This window comes from Ursus arctos, unplaced genomic scaffold (genome assembly GCF_023065955.2).
Source record: "Ursus arctos isolate Adak ecotype North America unplaced genomic scaffold, UrsArc2.0 scaffold_3, whole genome shotgun sequence".
Lineage (NCBI taxonomy): Eukaryota > Metazoa > Chordata > Mammalia > Carnivora > Ursidae > Ursus > Ursus arctos.
This window is the reverse complement of record NW_026622985.1, coordinates 30,326,434-30,347,130: the sequence shown is the minus strand read 5'-3', so window position 1 is coordinate 30,347,130 and position 20,697 is coordinate 30,326,434. Positions and strand designations below refer to the sequence as shown.

Below are 20,697 nucleotides of genomic sequence, written 5' to 3'. Positions count from 1 at the left end.
CATGAATTCTCTTACACAGATTATTTAAATATATCAAAACGCAGGAAAAGTTAGTGGAAATGATTAGAGTTTTCTGTTTTTCCAGCATACAAGCACAAGTGAGAGGTTAAAGTGGAATCTGGCATTCCAAGTAGAAAATAAGTCAGTCATTGCACATCCTCCCATTCTAGAGAAATGAAGTCAAGAAACATTCACAAAGCCACTTCTGAGCTCTGTTCCCCTGAAGACCATGCCCAAATAAAAGCTTTTTCATTAAGCTTTCCAAAAAAGCCACCCTTTCCACCTCAGGACTTCTAAAGCACTGATCATCATTCACATTGTATTTATGATGTTTTCGCCTGCCCTGTAGTCATTCATGGACATCTCAACACCCCTCACTGGACCCTAAACTCCTAAAATCAGGGACCAGCTGTTTTCCATGTTTGTTTTTCTTCCAGTGCCCATGATATTACCTGGTGCACCAAAGGTGTAGATAAACCTGAGATGAATGAGAGAATAAAGACAGTAAATCAATTTTGTTGAATTACAGGTATGAGGTAAGAGTTTTCAATTTCCTTTATCCAAACCACAAGGTAGTCTCCATTTCCAGAAAAATTGTCCTGTCATAGAGAAGCAAAGAATGGCACTGTGGGCATGGATACTGAGAGGGAATAATTTATCCGCTCTTTACCCTAGGTGGACAGAGGAGAGAGGTTGTTGAGAGCATGTGTGAACCGTGTGCATAAAGCACTTAAATAACTCATGCTTTAGTTTCCTCTTCTATAATTGTGGGCTGTTGTGAAGCTTAAATTAATTAATATGTGTAAAATCATCTAGTGTAGGGCACACGGTAAATAACCAGTTAATAATATTTAATCTTTTTAATCCTTTCCGTCTGGCTTACAAAGACAAAGGACCCTGGGAGTTTGTTTTTCAGAAACATTTGGTTCCAGAAAATAAAACCAGAGCATGAAGTATATGGTAACTATTAAGGTGCATGCTTGACACAAGTTCCAAATACATGTTGCGTACTTACGTGAGATGAGCTGGATGACAAGAGCGGATAGGTAGAGTATCTGGAAGAAGATTCCTCAGCATTATAGGTTTCCACTCGGGTTCTGCCACTTGTCAGTTGTTTGAACTTAGGTATCTACTCTAACAGATCACTCGGGGAGAACAATCACCAATGTCTTTTTATCCCATTGGACAGATAGAGTTCTTCTTCTGTTTGAGTTACCACCTAAAGATAAATCCCTGGCCCTTAATCGATGGAACACAGGACTGTGGCATCTGAGAATTTAATGTCCAGTGTCCATCGAAAAGAGCTTGTACAACTACATATATCAGCCAATAAAAAAATTGTCCAAAACGTATGTTGTTTCTATTCGTATCTGCTCAAAACTTTACTCCTGACCTAAGAGTGTGGTTGATGAAAGGCAAGAAAACAAGGCAAGTTGCCTTTAAATGTGACATGACAAAGAAACAAAAATGTGGAAGCAAGAATCCAACAACAAAACATTCATTGAGAGATGGAAAGCTACATGGGGAAGATATAGGTCAAACTACTATCTATGGTGGTAAAAACTACCAATTCTAAATGTATTCAGTTGAACTGCATGAAACTGAGAGCTATATAGAATTGTTGAATCATTATATTACACACCCTGAAACTAATGTGACAGTGTAAAGTATATGTGAATAAAAAAATTAAAATATAAAATAAAAATTGTCAATATCAGACAGTTTTTAACTTATAGAAATGACAATTTCATGTTGCAAGCCAACACCAATCAAGAAATCATCACTCTCTTGAAGAAGAAATGGTTCAGTGATATTGTGCATAGTTCATATGGGGAATTATAATGATAAAAGACTGTCATTTTTTTCTATTAGGTTTATATTGGAGGAACCAAGATATATGAAAGAGAAGGGAAATAAAAAGTGTACATGTGGCGAAAAATCACAACTGAGCTCCCTTTTATAGGGGTAAAAAGGTAGAAAAATCGTACTATAGATAAGAATGGTGTCATGAAGAAGAAAATCTTATCTATGTATAAAAGGTTAATTTGTGCATTCAAAAAGGGCTTCTGTATATGCCCTATAAAGTCTCCCACTGACTCTGAGCAGAGTCCTTGTTAGGTTACCAAACCCTATAGCGGCATGTCCCCATCTTCTCTGTTATAATCCATCATTGTGCACTGGAAGTAAGTGCCAGGAATCGCTGTGGACCTGGGAAGGGGAGACGTGCCTTCTAGCATTCTGTGGAGGGGCAAGTAAACAGGAAAGACTTCATAAAATAAGTATCTCCTGAACTTTATGAAGCAGACATGTCACATGTCCTACAGTTTCATGCTCTCAGCTGAATAGGTGAGGTGGAAAAACACTGAGGATAGGAGATTCTGATTATAACCCTAATAAAAAGCAAGGGCTATAATGCAATCAAGAACCTATGATACATTGCAAAGTAAAAATACTTCGTAACAGAATACAGTTCGCAAATAACATTTAGGAAACATGAAAAGATAAGACCAAGGATGTTGACCTAGGAGATGAGTGAAAAATGTGTAACTGAGACACAAATGGGGTATTTGTAAAGGGAAATACACAGAAAATAATAGTTAAAATGTTGGCATTTTAAATTTAAAAGGGTAGAGGTACATCCAAGGAGAAGAGTTATAAACAGGATTACAATTTAGGAGTCCTCTGTACAGAAAAATACTGGGCTGGAAAGTTAGTCTTTTTCTTCTTTGTCAACCCCAACAAACTGATGGTATCTGCCTTGAGCTTTAGATAGAGAAGGAGTCCAAGTCCACGGCTGGCCTCAGCAGGGAAGTCTAGATGGTCAATCAGCAATGTCAATCATTAAGTTTGGAGGCGAGACTAACAGCAAGGACCAGCCACCTGCCCTCACAAAAGATGGCACTAAGCTACTTGGGCACAGAGGTAGAATGAGAGATCTGCACGATGAGCCCAGAGCCTCAGCTTTGCCCAGAGCTGAGTGTGAGAGGGAACTGAGCAAGGCCATAAGTAGAGATTTGGGGAGAAATTCAGGCAGGCCCAGAGTCATAGAAACCGAGGGAGAACAGAAAGCCATTAAGGAGGTATCGTCGACACAATCACATTCTGCAAAGCAGTAAGAAGAATGAGGCTGAAAACAACCCCTAGACCCGGCAGTGACAAGTTCCCCTGTGCCTTGGGAAAGATCGTTTCATTTCAGGAAGTGACGAAGTGAACCCCGTGAGGAATTAGTCAATTTTTATGTACCACACAATTAAGGAATTATTAAGTCACCTCTCAGCCCCCACTTTTTGGGATAACTCATTACTATATATCATTAAAACCAGATCATAAGTTTGGATAACACAAACCTTGGGGGGGGGAATACTGTAAGGTTTACTTTTTAAAAATTGAATAAGGGTGTTTTCTAATCTTGTTTTAAAATTATGGTGAGAGTTCACATGAATGCAATTTCAAGATATGGTATTATTAAGTTTTATTGTAAAAACTAATCTAAATTTACATCAAATTAAGAAAACCTTACAGAAGAACTTTCTTGAAACAGAATCTGACATGTGTCCTTAAAGTACTTAATTAATGCATCAATACCCCTCTACCCTATGTGGACAGAGCAGGGAGGTTTCTGAAAGCATGTTTGAATTGTGTGTAAGATGTATAACTACTCCATGCTTTAGTTTCCTCCTCCATAAATTGTGGACAAAAAGTAAAAAGAAAAGAATATGTCTAGGAAGATATTCAGGTCCACCATCTGACTTACAAGGGCACCTGGCTAAGAGGAAGCCATTCCATAAAAGAAGCCTTCCTTTCCTCTTCTGTGAGGTTGAGGTGTAGAGATACCCTCATTAAATGAAGAAATGGCACTTGCCAGTGTGCTCTGGCCCTTTAAGACCACTGACAACCTGATTCACTAGGCACCATGGAAACGAGAAGAGAACACACAGGACAGCTGGCAGCACCCAAGACACTGGCAGTTGGAAAAGTGATGGCGGACAAATGGGACCTCAAGGACAAGTAAAAGCAAGAAGCACTTGAAGAAGGAAAGAAATGTCAAGATGACCTGGAGGGAAGAAAAAGAGATTTGTGAGAAGAGTAAGTGCAAAGAAACAGAATTTATTATTTGATACCCACAATGACAACAAAGGGAAGGAAAAAGGGCCATTTCTGACATTTGTTGATAGGAAAAAACCCCAAAGAATCAAAATTTGTTACTCCAAAAATCGACTGTTATTAGATAAAGCCACGGTATTAACTTTTAGTATCCTGAGTAAAGATGAAGGAAGCCAACTAGGACTTAAGAATTCCCCAGATTTTTTTTTTTAATTTACTGACCAGTTAAATTTTTTTTAATAAAATGGAGAGTTAACATAAAATATCACTTTTTTTTAAATTGACAAATCAAGGACAATCTGTAATTACCATTACATATATGCAAAGACATGTTAACGTGATCCCAATGCTACGGTGAGTGGCTGTCAGCAGATACGTTCCTGTGTGCATGTGTGCACGTGTACATGTGCATAAGAGCACACGCGTGATTCAGGAAAAGAGGGCAGAGAAAAAATTTAATATCAGTTGAAGGAGAAAGTAATAATTCAAACAAAAATAGAGTTAACTTGCTCTAGAGTACGTTCTTTCTTCCCCCCACTCACCAGTGTATTAGTTTTTTCCTACGATGTGAATGTTATTTCATGGTAAACTTTTAAACAATCTCTATAATTTGCATCTTGTTTAAACATTCTCCTTTACTGCAAAGACGGTATTGTTGATAATACTAGGAAGGGATTTTGCTATTCACTAGCATTTGACAGACGATAAACTTTTCTCTTTTTTTTGTAAGAAGAAATGAAAGAGTTCACCACTGAAGAGATATCCTGATAATGCAAACATCGTGATAGGCTAAAAACTGGAATCATCTGGAAGAACAAATAGGGCCCATCATGACTTTCCCAGGCCATGTCGGAAAGACCAGCAAAAGGACTTTTCCAGTGGAATCTCCTCTAATGCCACAAATTCCACGTGGCAATTATTATCATCTTCAGGAAGAGAAGCAAAGACTACAGCTAAAGAAATTCCTTCTTCATAGGATGTTTCTAGTGGCCGAGATAACAGCAAACACAGAAAAAAAAGATTTTGCTGACTACTATGAACAAGCATTTCAGTCGATTTTAAAACATCACCTAGGAGAGGCAGTGACAGGGTTTTTGCTGGTATATCCTACTTCCATTCTGCATGTCCTTGAGAGCTCCAATGGTACCCTTTACCGAATTCTTTTAGATTATCTTAACCATCGAAAGAGTGAAGCGGAATTCTTTATCCATGGGATGAAAATTATAGTTGTGTCCCATAACATCCCAACCAGGCTCTTCATGCAATGGCATGTTTCAGTAATAAAAGTTCCAGTCATGTATCTTGATGATATGACACAGACACAGTCCGTGGAAGAGGTCGTCACAGAGTTTCTCACTCAGACTCATAAGCTGGCACTGCACCTTTTAAAGACGGTTAAAGTGGGTGCTAAAGGACCGGGGGATAACTTGCACCAACTTGCACCTCAACTGCTCATCCCAGAACAAATAATAAAGTACTTGTGCAAATCTGAAGAATTCCTGGATCCGGAAACGTTCATAAACATATATAACAAACCCATACATGTCACTTTGGATTCCGAGGTGATCTGGCCTGCTCCTACCTATTTCTAGAAGTGAGAGACATGTGGTGGATGGGGTCCAATCTCTCCTGGAATTAATGCTACTTAAATAAAAGGAAAGTATTTCTAAAGTTACTCTTCTCTTTAAAAAACAAAGGACCAGAATGTCACAATATACACAAAGGTAATATATTAATCTTCACAGAGCATGTTGAGCTAAACTTGAAAATCAATGTTTAATTCTGATATTAAGTTCAACATGTTATTTTAATAGGGGGAGGATTTAATAAGTTAATAATTTTTCAAATGTTAACCTCAGTTTGATGAAATGGCTTGATTTTTTAAAGAAAAGTATAGATTAAAGGGCAAATTCAGATCCAGATTCTCATTCATTCTTTTTTTTAAGATTTTATTTATTTATTTGACAGAGAGAGAGAGTGCACGCACAAGCAGGGGGGAGCAGGAGAGGGAGAAGTAGGCTCCCCGCTGAGCAGGGACCCCCCCCCCCATGGCAGGGCTGCCCCCAACACCCTGGGATCATGACCTGAGCCAAAGGCAGAAGCTTAACCGACTGAGCCACCCAGGTGCCCCTCATTCATTCTTTCAACAGTCGAGCAGCAGCCACCACATAGAATCAAATTTCAGGAAAAGTCATTTTGTTCTCAGAATATAAATCTTAGGGGGAAAATACCATCATTGATTTGCTTGCAACCTATGTTTAGAAGCAAGTACATGTAAAAGTAAATAAGATATGGCATGATCATTACTATAGTTAGCAGTATGTAGGAAAGACTTGAAAGAATAATCTCTATATATTTCCTGAATTCAGAAAACAAAACCTAAACTTTGAAAACAGTTCCAAAGCTCATATATTCTCAACTATATAATCAAGAATTTTGAGGCTATTATAAAGCTGGAGAACACAGTCGATTTTTGAAACAACCAGAAAATACATTGTCAGAAGGCACTGTATTCTTTCATGCAAAATCATTTTTTGAGCACCCTTCACATGACAGACATTTGCCAGATGTTAGGGCTATGGCAGGGTACACAGAAAACACGATTTTTGCTCACTTGTAAAACATTTATAAATGATCCCACAGAAGATATACAAATTGGTTTTCTTTCAATTTACTTCCTATAAAGCAATTAATGAACATGCAATTTCTATATGACCTATTCTAAGTTGTTCTCTCCCTTACTTTACCTGGGATCAATGCACTTTTGCTTTATTTAAGATAGTATAATTTGTTTAAACTATTAAATGACATTAATATCTTGATGATTTCACTGATATTTACCCCAAATTATTTCAATATCCCATGAAACAGATTTAGTAGAAGAAATACTGTGTATCATTATACATTTTATTTAAATTATTTGATTTTCATTATCCTTAGGAAAAAAAAAAGCAATCTCAGTATACAACTCAAATTTGCCATATGCAGATAATTTGTCATCACTTGTTCCATCCATATCAAAATCAAATTTCAGGAAAGACTGCTTCTATTTTTAAACTCTATAATATAGATTTAGATACAGAACAATATTTTTCACTCTTATCTGAACTTGAAGTTCTGTTCACTTAAATTTAGTAACAGAGTACATTTTAGATTAAACATGAAGTAATTCTTCTGGTTAAGAAAGAGCATATAACTTACAAACATTTTATCAATTTAGTAAATATTAAACATCTCATATTCATCAGCAATGTGCTATTTACTCTGAAAAGTGAAAAAGACATAGGCATCCACCCATTCACCCATTGTTGAATAAATGTTCAACAACAAAATGAGTGGAAGTAAAAGTAAAGGCTTTCCAGGGGGAAAAAAAAAAAAAAAGCCATAGAGAAAGGACCCGAGGAAGTAAACCTTGATCTAGGCTTGTGGATGTGAGGAGAGGGTGGGGAGGGCAGATGAGCATATTGAGAACAGAGAACAAGCAGAGACAGGAAGGAGAAAATGAACCATAAATGTTCATTGGATCCGGTAGAATCCCTTTAGCAAGGTAAATTTTGTTTGTTTGGGAAGAGTATTTTCTAAAGTTAGCTAGTGAATATAAGTGCAGTTTACAAATAAAATTGTATATATATATATATATATATATATATATATATATAAAAGTACAGCATATTTTCCAAAAATGACCATGGCAATATATCGTGTCCCACATGCTCTTCTTACAACATGACCTTAACATTCCTACATGTCATGGTGGCCTCTAAGTCCCCTCCCCTTGAAATCAAGCAGACCTTTGTAATTGCCTTGACCAAGAGAGTACAACAGAAGTGATCCCATGTGACCCCCGAGGCTAGGTCATAAAAATGCAACATACTTTACCACGATCACTTCAATGCTAGCTCTTGGAACCACTAGACATGTGAGTTAGTGAACCTTCAGGTGATTACAGACTCTAGTCTTCCAGTCGATCCTGGATTTCAAGCCAGGCCAACTGATACTGTGTGGAATAGTAGAGATGGTGTGTTCCCACTGAGCCCTGTCCAAATTGCAGATCTGTGAACAAGATAAATGACTATGGTTGATTTAAGCTCCTATGTTTTGGGTGGGTGATTATGTAACAGTCTGGAACAATAATATATATGTAATAGGAATAATTATATATATGTGTGTGCATATAATTTCATATCATGTATTTTTCTTTCATCTATGCCACTAATATTTACAAAATATCTACTGGCAAATACTTACTAGAGTGCCAAGCACCATGCTTGCTATTGGGCATACAAGCAGCGTCAGACTCATAAAGTACTCTCAACCCAATGAGAGTTATAGTTTCCTTACAATAAAACTTGCCATGAAGCTAGAGTACAGAAGTTAACCCAAGCAGAAAATGAGTAGTTTAATACTGAACATATAACAATTAATGTTCTTTTAACAATGAACATACAACATACAATGTATACATATCCAGTGGACATGTAACATTTAAACTGGTGAGGCCAGTGCCATTATAATTCTTTTATTTTGATATGGATATCTTCACAGTAGACTGACAGGCCAAGGCTCTTAGGTTTGTTTCAGAGTAACCAAGGGCTTTCACGAAGGTTATGGTTTTCATGAAGGTTAACTAAAATAATGTTATTTGGAGGGAAAAATCCTCCCAGGGTGAACTTAAAATTTTTACTGTCTTTATTTTAATTAAAGAGGCATCTGGATTCCTTCATGGAGAATTATCACTTAATACAAACAGATTTTTACATTCAGTGACTTTATCATAACTTTAGCGACACAAAAGCACATTTAAATTCAGTTAAATCTATCTAGCAGAATTCCCCCAACTTCCACGAGGAAGCGGAAATGAGACAGCCTATCACCAAATTCGAGATTATTTCATATTGTAGAAAATGACTTAATGTAGAATTAGAGTTCTCCCCCTTGTGGCCAATTATGTAAATTTTCAGATTACCTGCTGATAGAACCCATGCAGTAAACACAGTACATAGTTTTTAAGAGAATATAAAGAGAACCCCCAAAGGTACTTTCCAAATGTCTGCTCTACTCTCCTTGTTTGGCAGATAAGGATTCTGAAACCCAAAGACATGAAGTGTTTTGCCAACAATGAAAGCAAGAATCTGTAACAGAAGTTTCCTATTTCCACTTCACTACTTTACATAGTCATGGTCATGGGTAGGGGTAGGGATTAAATTCCAGCAGTCTCATCACTGCGGCACCACACCCCTGCTGCTCTCCAGCCCTCACTAGTGCCTCCCCCGGATGCCCCCCTGCATTGCCACACGCATCTCCATCTCCATATGCTCTAGTAGAATGCATGGGTCCCTGTTCCCTGCACCGCCCTGCCTTCCTTCAACCTGCTCCCCCACCTGCACTCCCTGCTGCAGTAACATGGACCACTCTCCACAGTTGCCAAGTCAGAAACTTGAACATCATCCCAATTTCCCCTCTTCCTTGTTATCAATGACAGCCAATCAGTCCAAGTCCCACCCATTTTTCCCACAGAAAGTATTTCTAGTTGTCTGGCCTTGTGTTTGTGCTCTCCTTAGGGATCTGCCTCACTCCAATCTCCTCTTCCTCCTGCTAATCTGTATAGTATTTCTAGGAGTGTTAAAAGCAGGGTAGCACAAAGTTTAAGAGAGCCACCTCTGGGGGCCCCTGGGTGGTGCAGTGAGTTAAGCCTCTGACTGCTTGTTTCGGCTCAGATCTGGATCTCAGGGTCCTGAGATCAATCCCAACCTTGGGCTCTGCATGCTCAGCAGGAGCCCGCTTGGAACGCTCTCTCCCACTCCCTCTACAACCTCCCTCTCCCACTCTCTCTCTCTCAAATAAATAAATCTTTAATTTAAAGAGAGAGAGAGAGAGAGAGAGCCACCTCTGGTATCCAACTGCTGCGTTGAAACCTGGCTCAGGAACTTGGAGAGCCATATTTCGATTCTTCACCTCTCGACACCTCAGACTCCTCACCTACAAAGTGAGTGTGATAACAGTATCTACATTATAAGATTGATTAGGGGTGTTTTGCATGAAATAATGGTATAATAATCCCAGCATATAGTAAGCACTCAAAAAAAGCAAAATTCTATCATGACCTGCAAAGCTTTTATTCTTAATATTCCTTCTCTTTGTCTTTATCCTCTTTTTTTTTTTAAAGATTTTATTTATTTATTTGACAGAGATAGAGACAGCCAGTGAGAGAGGGAACACAAGCAGGGGGAGTGGGAGAGGAAGAAGCAGGCTCACAGCGGAGGAGCCTGATGTGGGGCTCGATCCCAGAACTCCGGGATCACGCCCTGAGCCGAAGGCAGACGCTTAACCGCTGTGCCACCCAGGCGCCCCTGTCTTTATCCTCTTGCCTCACTTCTCTCAGCAAAATTCTGCTGCTCGATTAAATTATATTTCCTCTGTGAAGCCTGGCAAACTCGAGAAACCCACGTTGTACGTGGTACTCAACCACATTCTAGCAATTCTCCTACCGTAGGCTGTTGTCTATTTCACACTCTTTTCCCTGCCAGTGATTTGTAAGCTATTACCCTGGGATTTTTTGGTATTCAGATCTTTAGTGTCTCGTTTTTAAAAAGAGGCCGTTAAAATATCTGTAAGACTTTTCCCATAAAGTTAATTTTATTTTCATCAAAATGGTTGTGATATGTCAATATATTAAAATGTTCCTATGTGATTGATTGGGTTTTGGTCATTGTCCATGACACTCTTCAAAACAGCAAGTGAAAATATAGTAGTTGCACCTTATCTGAAGTTTTCGGTTTTACCCACATATTAATTTCTTCCACTTTAATTTGGAAGGATACTAAGAATACCTTCTGGAAGTGATTCAGCAGAACTTTTGTATTTATGTATTACTATGCACTGAGCCAAGTATAGGAACTCATTCCCAATTCATTGGATTAAAAATAAAAATACTCTTTCCTAGTGGAGCATCTGAGCAAGCTACTAGTAAGGTATACAAACTTTATTCCATATTTTAAAGATATTTTCTTTATGTTCAAATCTTTACTTTACTTGCCACGCTTACCTGTTCTTTGAGAGATACGTGCTTAATAAGGCAAATATTTATTATGTATCTTTTCTTAGGTTACTATGATAATAAGTGAAAATCTGTTTCCATTTTAATTATGCGCTTCACATTTCTAATCTTGTTCTAAAATACTAAGCCATTTTTTTAAATACTATTTATAAAAGAGTGCATTAAATGTAAAGCCTTGATTTATTGAGGAAGAAATAAATGTCTGAATACTGAATACATTTACATTTTACCAAAATGCATTCTAGTGTAAAGACCTCCTGAGGGATCTCGTTCACTCATATCTCACCTTCCTCCTCTCGCTCTTGTTTTTACTAGACTCAGTTTAGACTAGACTTTGCTTTTTGGAAAGCACAAATAATAAACTACTCTACAACAAGGTTTATTTCATCAGAGTTAAAACTACACACCTTGTAGTATTTTGATTCATCGATTCCTCACTTTCTATCCTCTATAGTGATAATTCTTGAGCACATACCCTGTTCCAGCCAAAATCAAAATGACAAAATGAAAAGAACATTGAAGTGAGTAACTGACTTTTGTTATGTACTCCATTAACTCATTATGTGGCTCCAAACAAGTATTTTTTTTTCCTTTGGGGGTCTCTGTTCATCTACATCGGAGAACCTCTGAGCATTATAAAGAAGTATATGAAGCCCTTGAACTGTATCCAAAAATGTGTATCAAAAGAAAGACTTGTTGTCTTAGAATTAGGCATGAGGTTAGGATCAAGATGTTTGTATTAAAATGTTGAGGGGCAGCTGGGTGGCTCAGTCAGTTGCACATCTGCCTTCAGCTCAGGTCATGATCCCAAGGTCCTGGGATCAATTGAGCCCCACATCGGGCTCCCTGCTCAGTGGGGAGCCTGCTTCTCCCTCTCCCTCTGCCTGCTGCTCCCCCTGCTTGTGCTCTCTCTCTCTATATATATATCAAATAAATAAATAAAATCTTTTAAAAAAATAAAATGTTGAAATCTGGTGTCTGAATGAATGAATGAATGTCTGAATTCACCCACCCTATCAGAGAGTACCTGTGAGCAATACCAACATTTTCCTTTAAAAAGCCCATCCTGGATGCATTCATTTTAGTGCAAAGATGAATGGGAAACCGAAAAGCCAGCAATCTCTATATTAGATTATGACATATAAATAGCATGTTTGGTAGCACTGTACAGTCAGGAGAAACAGTGAAGAGTGGGACATTTTTCTTTAAGGCTGGTGGGAAGCCATTGAAGATTTTAAGCAGAGCATAATCAGACTGGTTTGGCCACTGAATGGAGAATGGACTGGAAGAGGACATGCTGGTGCCGATAGGCTCCTTAGGAAGTTGTTACAAGTCTTCTGGCAAAGGATGATAATAGATAGAACCAGATTAGTGACTGCAGAAATGGATCGAAGGGGACCAATTTGAAAGAAAATCAGGAGATAAACAAACCTAGGTTATGAGGGAGAGAAAAGCACCAAATATTTTAGATTTCTGGTTTTTACAAGATGGTACCATTCCTGAGGTAGGAAATATATAAGGAGTATAGAATATATAAAAGAAAATGGGCTTTCAATTACTGATGTATGACAGCTGCATCAGGTTGGAATAATTTTTGCAACTTCCATCATGAATATCTTTTGATAAGTTATAGAGAACATGCATCATACTAAATCTCATAGTTTGTTGAAATGGCTAAGTACTAATATGCATTTTCTGACAGAAGTAAGTAACCTCCAGGAAAGTCAAAACAATTTGATAAGTTAAAAAAAATACTAACGGAGAAATTGTCCCAGCAATAATCCTGAGTCTGATATTCACCACCGCAGCTATCATTAATATTGTATCTGCATTCAGTGGAGCCAAACACAGAATCAGCAGCACTCACTGAGCTCAATTCCTTCCCTTAATCAAATACAAGTCGTTCAAAACATTTCTAATTATTTATTGATTGCCACATACATTTATTGGAAGCCATGCCATTGTCTTTTATTAATATAAGGGAGCAAGCACATAAAAGCCTCCATAGGGCCCTTCCCAAATTCATTGGTATATTATTTATTCCATTTGCAATAAAAATTTGGGTAGAGAGGTGTCCTTTGGCATTCTATTGAAATGGTTTGCCTTCTGTTTCTCTCAACTTCTTGTAGGACAACATGACACACGTTGAATTTTATTCTCTCTCTGAATTTAATCATTCAGCAAGTGTGAACTGACAAATTGTGTCAAATCTTTATCAGGCATGGGGGTTTGGGGATGCAATGCAATCATGAGCAAATACACATCATTTCTACCTTAGAGAGTATGCAGTCTCTATCTCCCTCAACCCCAGACACACACAAAAATTAAACAGTTATAATTACAGTAATTATATTAATTAATATATAATAGCATATCATTATAATTACTGTTATCTCATATATACAAGTGGCAATGGTTTCCTAACTTTACCTAGTGTAGAGGATTAGGGGATGCCTCTGAGGGAAGAAAGATACAAGGATTTCTGGAAGTTGCATAGAACTGAGCCAAATAAAAGGCAAGGAGTAGGAGGGGAGTGTTCCTGGTGGAGGATATATTTATGTATACTCGATCAGAGGGATATGCTAACACCCAAAGGCAAGAAGAGCCATACTGTGTTGGGAGATGTGAAAGAATATCAATAAGGCAGAACTTGAAATACAAATGGAAGCATTAAGAGATGAGATTGGATAGCTAGGCATGAGACCAGATTATGCAGACACTTGGAGCTACAAAAGTACCATGACTTCATCTCAAGTGAAATGGGACAGTTTTGTTTTAATCAGAGAAATGCCATGATTAGATATGCATTGTAGAGGAACCACACTGAATTGGGAGAAGAGACCAGAAGGGTACTTGGTAACTAGACCAGACAGACACACCAGTTAGGAGGTTATTACAGTAATCAGGGAACGAGATGACAGGATATCTGTACAAAGATAATGACAAGAATAGAAGGCGCAATGCCATTCCGAAGACAGGCAATATTGGAAGAACAGTAGCTTGGGGATGTGCGGGGAGTAAGATGAAGCTTTCCATTTTGAACTTGCTCAATCTGAGGTGTCTGCAAAGCATCAAAGTTAAACCATCCAGTAGAGCTTTCGATACATTCTCCGAAGTGCACGAGATTGGTCTGGTAGAGACAAAGACTGGACATCATCACAGATGATGACTGAGGATTCAGGAGTAATCCTATCACCAGCACAAGTCGATAATGAAGAGAGAAGACAGTCTACCTCAAAACCCTGAGAAATGCTATGGGAAGAACAAGGACCCACAATGAAGTTGAAGACATTATTTAAATTGTCCAGAAGCAGAGAAAGAGAAGCAGATCAGGCAGTAACATGGAAGCCAAAAGAAAAGAACATTTCTTTTAAAAGAGAGTATTCAACAGTATCAACTGTTGTCTCTAAGTCAAGAAAAGGAATACAAAGTAGATTGAATGACAAAGAGATCACTGGTGACTTGGAAAGAGTGACCTACATAATATCCTGGAGACAGAAGCAGGGTACAGTAGGTTGAGGAGTGAGGGTTGAGTGAGGAAAGAGAACAAAACATAAACAACATTTCTACAAGCTCAGCTGTTGAGTTAGTTGTTAGTGAATTTGCAGAGTCAGTTTGGGAATGCAAAGGGCCCTCTGGAGATGTTAAAATTTTTATTAAGAGGAAGGGCAGTAGTTTATTCTGGTTTCAAGAAAGGGATCTGTCTTCTTATGTGAGATTAAACATCTAATCATGGCCCAAGGGGAAAACGGCTCTATCCAGTTTTGAATGGCAAAGATCTGGTCTTGGACCTTAAAGGTCCTCAAGTGACAATTTGTACAGTTCTGGAAAAGAATGATTGCTCAATAAACATTTGTTTAGATAAATGCACTAATCTCTGGGAGAAACCTAGCTATGCAGAAAGTGACTTTAGAATACCCATGAGCTCTGGGGTGCCTGCGTGGGTCAGTTGGTTGAGTGGCCAGCTCTTGATTTCAGCCCAGGTCATGATCTCAGGGTCCTGGGATCAAGTCCCACGTCAGGCTCCACCCTCAGTGGGGAGTCTGCTTCAAGACTTTCTCTCTCCCTCTGGCCCTTGCCCCGCACATGCTCTCTCTCCCAATCTCTCTAAAATAAAAAAATAAATCTTAAAAAAAAAAAAAGAGTATCTATGAGCTCTTATGTTACAGCTCAAACTTTGGGTTATTCCATTGGTATTTCCATGGTCAAACTTTTATAGTTGATTGCAAATTATGCCATTCCTTTATCTACTTTATGGATCAACCCCATCACATTTGTAAATTTTGCTCTGGCAGTTATCCAGACTGCTTCCTCCTTTGCCCAGTCAGGGCACGCTAGGAAATTGCAAATTACAATCAAATCTCAATTTTCCAAACTAATGATTTTAAAGAGCAGTAATGCATAATCCAAAATGAGGGTGAATTCATGAACCATTTATCTCTGTAATGTATATTCATTAAATTTGACTAGAAGTACAACTTATATGTCATTCATAACCAAATGATAAAGCATTTCAACTGACATGGCTCAAGAGTATCTGCAAGCTCTTCCAATTCCTCTAGCCCTGCTTCCTACTACAGCCTATTGTTCATATCACCTTTCATGTTTAGATGGCTCATTAAAATAAACTAACATGCCATGTTTTCTTTAGGATGGGGGAGATAATCAATAAGCAGCATTTCCTTATTATTGCCGTCATCCACTATAGCTATATGTCTCCTTTCTGTCTCTCTGAAAAGTTTCATTCACCGAAGAGAACAGTATAATGACCTCTATATCCGTCACCCACCTACAATAACGATCAGCGTCTCTTTTTAAAATTTGCTTTTTGTTAAGTGACATGACTATAATATCTCTCTGAGATATTATAGAATAAGAAAGGACACAACTATGAGAACTAGAAGGACTTTCAGTCACTGCCTGTTGCAGCCTCATCCCTTGGTGACAAAAATGGCCAGTTGAGGCTTGAAGCACAGCACTGACTGATGGGAAGGCAAGAACTAGACATCATCCGTGTCTTGCTTATTCCCTCAGATGAAATCAAGACTACATCTCTACTGCCTTATTCTTGGTACAGAACATTTCCAAAAATCCACACGTTACTAAATCCTGTTTTCCACCATCTTACAAACCACTAACTACAAACAAAAACTTGAAGTGTTTTAAAGTCCGGCATATTTGGCACATGATTATTGGGTTGATTTTTTAGGGGTGAACAGCTGAGTGATGGGTTGTAAGAAGCAAAGAAAATTCTCACCTTGGTTGTTTTTCAACCAGGACGTCATCCATGAATGTACTCCATACTTACCTTTTTTATGGGATGATTTCAGGAATTCCTGTATTCCTTTCACCACACACAAGGGAAGGTTATTACTGGTTTGACATTTCACTTTTGGTCTTCTTGTACAAGCAGCAAATGTTTTTGGATACCGAAAGATGTTTAGGGCTTTCAGATAATATTAAGCTGAAATGCATGTAATGTTTTCCTGAAGAGTCCTCTTGTCCATAAAAATTGCTTTGCAGGATAATTTTCTGAGGGCCACTAACTCATGTCTGCTGCTTGAGATGTTGACTCAGGGTAGCATGCCATGTCAGAGATATTGGAAACACACAGCTTACAGGCAGGCACCTTCTACTAACAGAACTGTCATCTTTTCTCTCTGGCACTACCTGGTTCTTCTTGCTAATATTAATCAAATTATAGTTGCATCAGCACAAACAGTTTACAAATGACAAGAAAACAATGTTTCCCCTTTCATATCATAGAAGAGACACCAAAATACCTCTTTGATGAAGATAACTCCCAGTTGATTAATAGGAATAAAATGCTTGCATAAATAGAATTATATGTGCATATTTGGAATACAATTATAGATTAGACATATTAGTACACACACACACACACACAGAGTATATACACAACTCTCTTAACCCAAACTAGAGAAACCAATTAAGATTCATAAAACTGCTCCCAATCAAGTGGGAGAACCAGGGATTTAACTATCAAAGTTTAACAGTGCAGTACAAGAAAATCCTTCTGTATAAACAATGTAGATCATTTCTCTACCAGTTATGTCCTCCCACCTCCTCTCTGACTCCCATCTGAGAAGCTGCCCATGCATCTTTCCCGGAGTGTCTCCTCCCATAGCTCCTGGTGTGGGCCACAGACCGAGTGGCCCTGTCCCCCTCTCTCCCACCCAATCTCTCCCCGCTCCTGTTCCATTCCACACGTGCACATGTGGGTGTGGGTGTGCGCACGTGAGCGCATACACACAGATACACAGGCTGGACTAGTCATCATCGGAGGCAGAAAGAGCCCATTTGTAAGGCAGCAAATGGTGAAGCTGAAATAAGAAAGAGAGATGAACTATCTGGAAATACCAGAGACAGTCACCTCAACCCCAGACTGCATTTCCCAGCCCTGACTGAGGCCCTAACATTTTCTATCCATGAATCTTTCCACTAACCAATGCTTCTCTTTTGCTTAAGTCAGTTAAAGTGCTTTCTGGGTTTTTTTTTCCTTGAAGCAAACAATTTCTTAGCAGCCTGACAAATGGTTTTCAAAGCAACCTACTCACATGTAGTACAGAGTTCTAGATTTCATATTAGAAGATTCATGTTCAGGCACCTGGGTGGCTCAGTCTATTAAGCGTCTGCCTTCAGCTCAGGTCATGATCCCAGGGTGGTGGGATTGAGCCCCACGTCGGGCTCCCTGTTCAGTGGGGAGCCTGCTTCTCCCTCTCTCTCTGTTGCCACTATCCCCTTGTGTTCTCACTCTCTCTCTCTGTCAAATAAATAAATAAAATCTTAAACAAACAAAAAAAAGATTCGTATTCGAATCTTATTTTCTGCTAGCTAACTGTGACGTTAGGAAAGTTATTAACCTTTCTGAGCCTGTTTTGTCACCTGTAAACTGAATGCGCACCCAATATGAAACGCGATAAACCATACATGAAAATAATCAGTAACTCAGTTAGCACTTATTGAATTCATCAGAGTTTAGAGTATGCTCTGCAAGTTTGCAGTTTCCATAATGCAGTTATGACAATAAGCTTGGTGACAAGGACATAAGATGGTTTGAATTCTGACCAGCAGCCTTGGGAGACCTCAGGGATGTCAGGCCAATTAGTCAAGCTGCTGATACATAATGCTTCTGCAGCAAGGATCCAGTAGTTTAGAGATCTTCTAGAAAATCCTCTAGCAGGATAAAGCACAGGGTAAGTCCTTCAGCTGGTTTTTGCTCCTGCTCTTAATATTCTCTAGAAGAATCTGAGCTATACTTTGAAAAATGCTTAAATGTCGAGTCAGACAAACTGGACTCTGATCAGTTAATTAACTTTTATTAATATGTGTTATGAATACCCTGCTTATATTCTTCAATGAGAATGTGAACATTAGAAAATCACTCACCACAGTAATTAAATGGTTTAATATACTTATGAAGGAATTTATTATTATTTTTATTATTTTTAAAAATTCAAATTCTAATAAGATGAAAATGGATGTATATCGGTTTTATGAGTTTTCTTTCTATTATATGTTTCTAAGAAGAAATTGGTTGCTTAATCACATGTACCTGAAGAAGTAAAGTAATAACACCATTATGCCTTGTCACCTGACATACATAAATTGATTTTTAATATTCATATTATGAGCGGAATTAGTATAAGATAAAATAAGAAAAAGTGCATAATAATAAAGGAAGCAAATAAACATTTTTAATTTCCTCCTATGAAGAGAGATAATTTGGGGTTTCCACCTTGAAGAATTACATTATTTACAATTTCTGTGAGATAAAAAATATTTAAAGTACCTGCTTCACTTTGGAAGTGTTATGCATTCATAGTGTCTTTGGGCTCTTGGAAAATGCCTTTATAGTTTTGCATAATTGCCAATAACAAGAGTTTTCACCATTAGCTTTTTACTAAAATCTGAACATTAGTTAATTATACCTACACACTGACTGCTGTACATATGAATATTTTGTCAAAGTTTTACCTGTTAATTGTGCCATGTGTGCAAAAACACACATTTTACATTTACCTGAGCTTTATATTTTCATTTTGACCCACTGTAAGCAACTAAGATTGGATGAAAGAATAAAAGAATGACCAAGGGGACAGAGTTTGATTGAGTGTCTGCTACACTACAGACCCACACAGCACCCAGGTGCTGTCATTTACCTGAATGAACACAGATCTTATTGCCAGGAGACTCAAAGAAGGAGAAACAGGGAGGTGAACCAACCACTGAAATGGCATTAGGTGGTAATAAAGGAAGGTGAAAACCATCCTAGTGGCACACAGAGAGAATCATCAATTCTCCATGGAGTGGTCTCACACCCGAGGAATCTGAAGGTCCTGGATCCAAGCCCAAGCTCTCTCTGCCACTCAGCGGTTGTGAAATGGGGAGCCTCATCTCATCTGCAAAATGGGAGATGGTAGTGCCTACATCTTCAAATCGTCTTAAATTTTAAATAAGACAACATATGAAAGGCTTGTTTCGGCCTAGTATGTCTGACATAAAATGAGTGCTCTTAACCTGTTACTGTGACTGTGAACTGAGAATTGCGGAGGTGTTTAGAATACCAGGGAAGCTTCACGGAGGATACCCACAGCAGTTACCAGTGGAAAAAGGAGAAGACAGAGAGTGTGCAAATCACAAAACCTTCCTCAGCCTCTGAGTTACAAATCAAGGCAGTATTGGTGAGTGGCCATTGGTTCAATAATTTCATGCTGTTAATGTGTACAACAGACTCATGGGCCTCTTCTTTAAGGGGCACAGCACAACCTTCCCTCCCCCTTGGCCCCTTGCAGCATTCTGATTCCATCAAGTCTAGTCTGGGGACCTCAAATCTGCAGGGTAACCCCATTTAGAAATAAATGATGAAGATGAGCTCTACAGGACGTTCTAGATTGATTTTACCACAAGTAAGTCAATTGCCATCTTTGACTTATAATTTAGCAGTCTTATTGTTCACCTTTATGTTCTGGAATCAGAGGAAAGTGACACATATACACACACAAAACAGTACTCACTATTGATTGCATTTAAATCAGCCACCTTGATGGTCTTTGTCTAGTATATTCACAATTTTTAACTCCAATTTTTGAAAAATGAACCATAATCACAAAGATCAGAAATGATCTCTTCTAGGCCATTTGTCATGCAGATATATTTGTTCAGTGTGTGTTTTCCATCCCAGACTGTACATTCCACTGGGGCAGACAACATGGGCACCATATTTGCATCAGTAGCTCCACCAATTCATACAACACCAGACACAGCTAATCAAGAAGCATTTTGTTTTTGGAAAAACAGAGGTAGGAGTGGTGGAAGAGGTGCAGGGCGGGGGTAGACTGGAAAAGTATTTAGGAATAAAATGATCAGAAGTACCAATCTGATGAGGGATTAAAGGAAAACACAAAAAATCTGATGAGGGATTAAAGGAAAACACAAGTTTCAAGCCTGCGGTGTTGGATGAAGATGATGTCCCTAACCAAGGAAGAACACACTAGGTGACGATTAACTCGGTT

At 38.4% G+C, this 20,697-nt stretch overlaps 2 protein-coding genes across 2 annotated transcripts in view; one reads left to right on the top strand and one right to left on the bottom strand.

The window, feature by feature from the left end:
- ZNF804B (zinc finger protein 804B) overlaps nt 1–20,697 on the bottom strand; it is a 712,281-nt gene that overhangs the window by 453,937 nt on the left and 237,647 nt on the right. The gene's annotated exons all lie outside the window — the stretch shown is intronic.
- On the top strand, nt 4,935–5,696 carry TEX47 (testis expressed 47). The gene has a single exon (XM_026505139.3). The coding sequence runs from the start codon at nt 4,935–4,937 to the stop codon at nt 5,694–5,696; it is 762 nt and encodes a 253-aa protein (XP_026360924.2).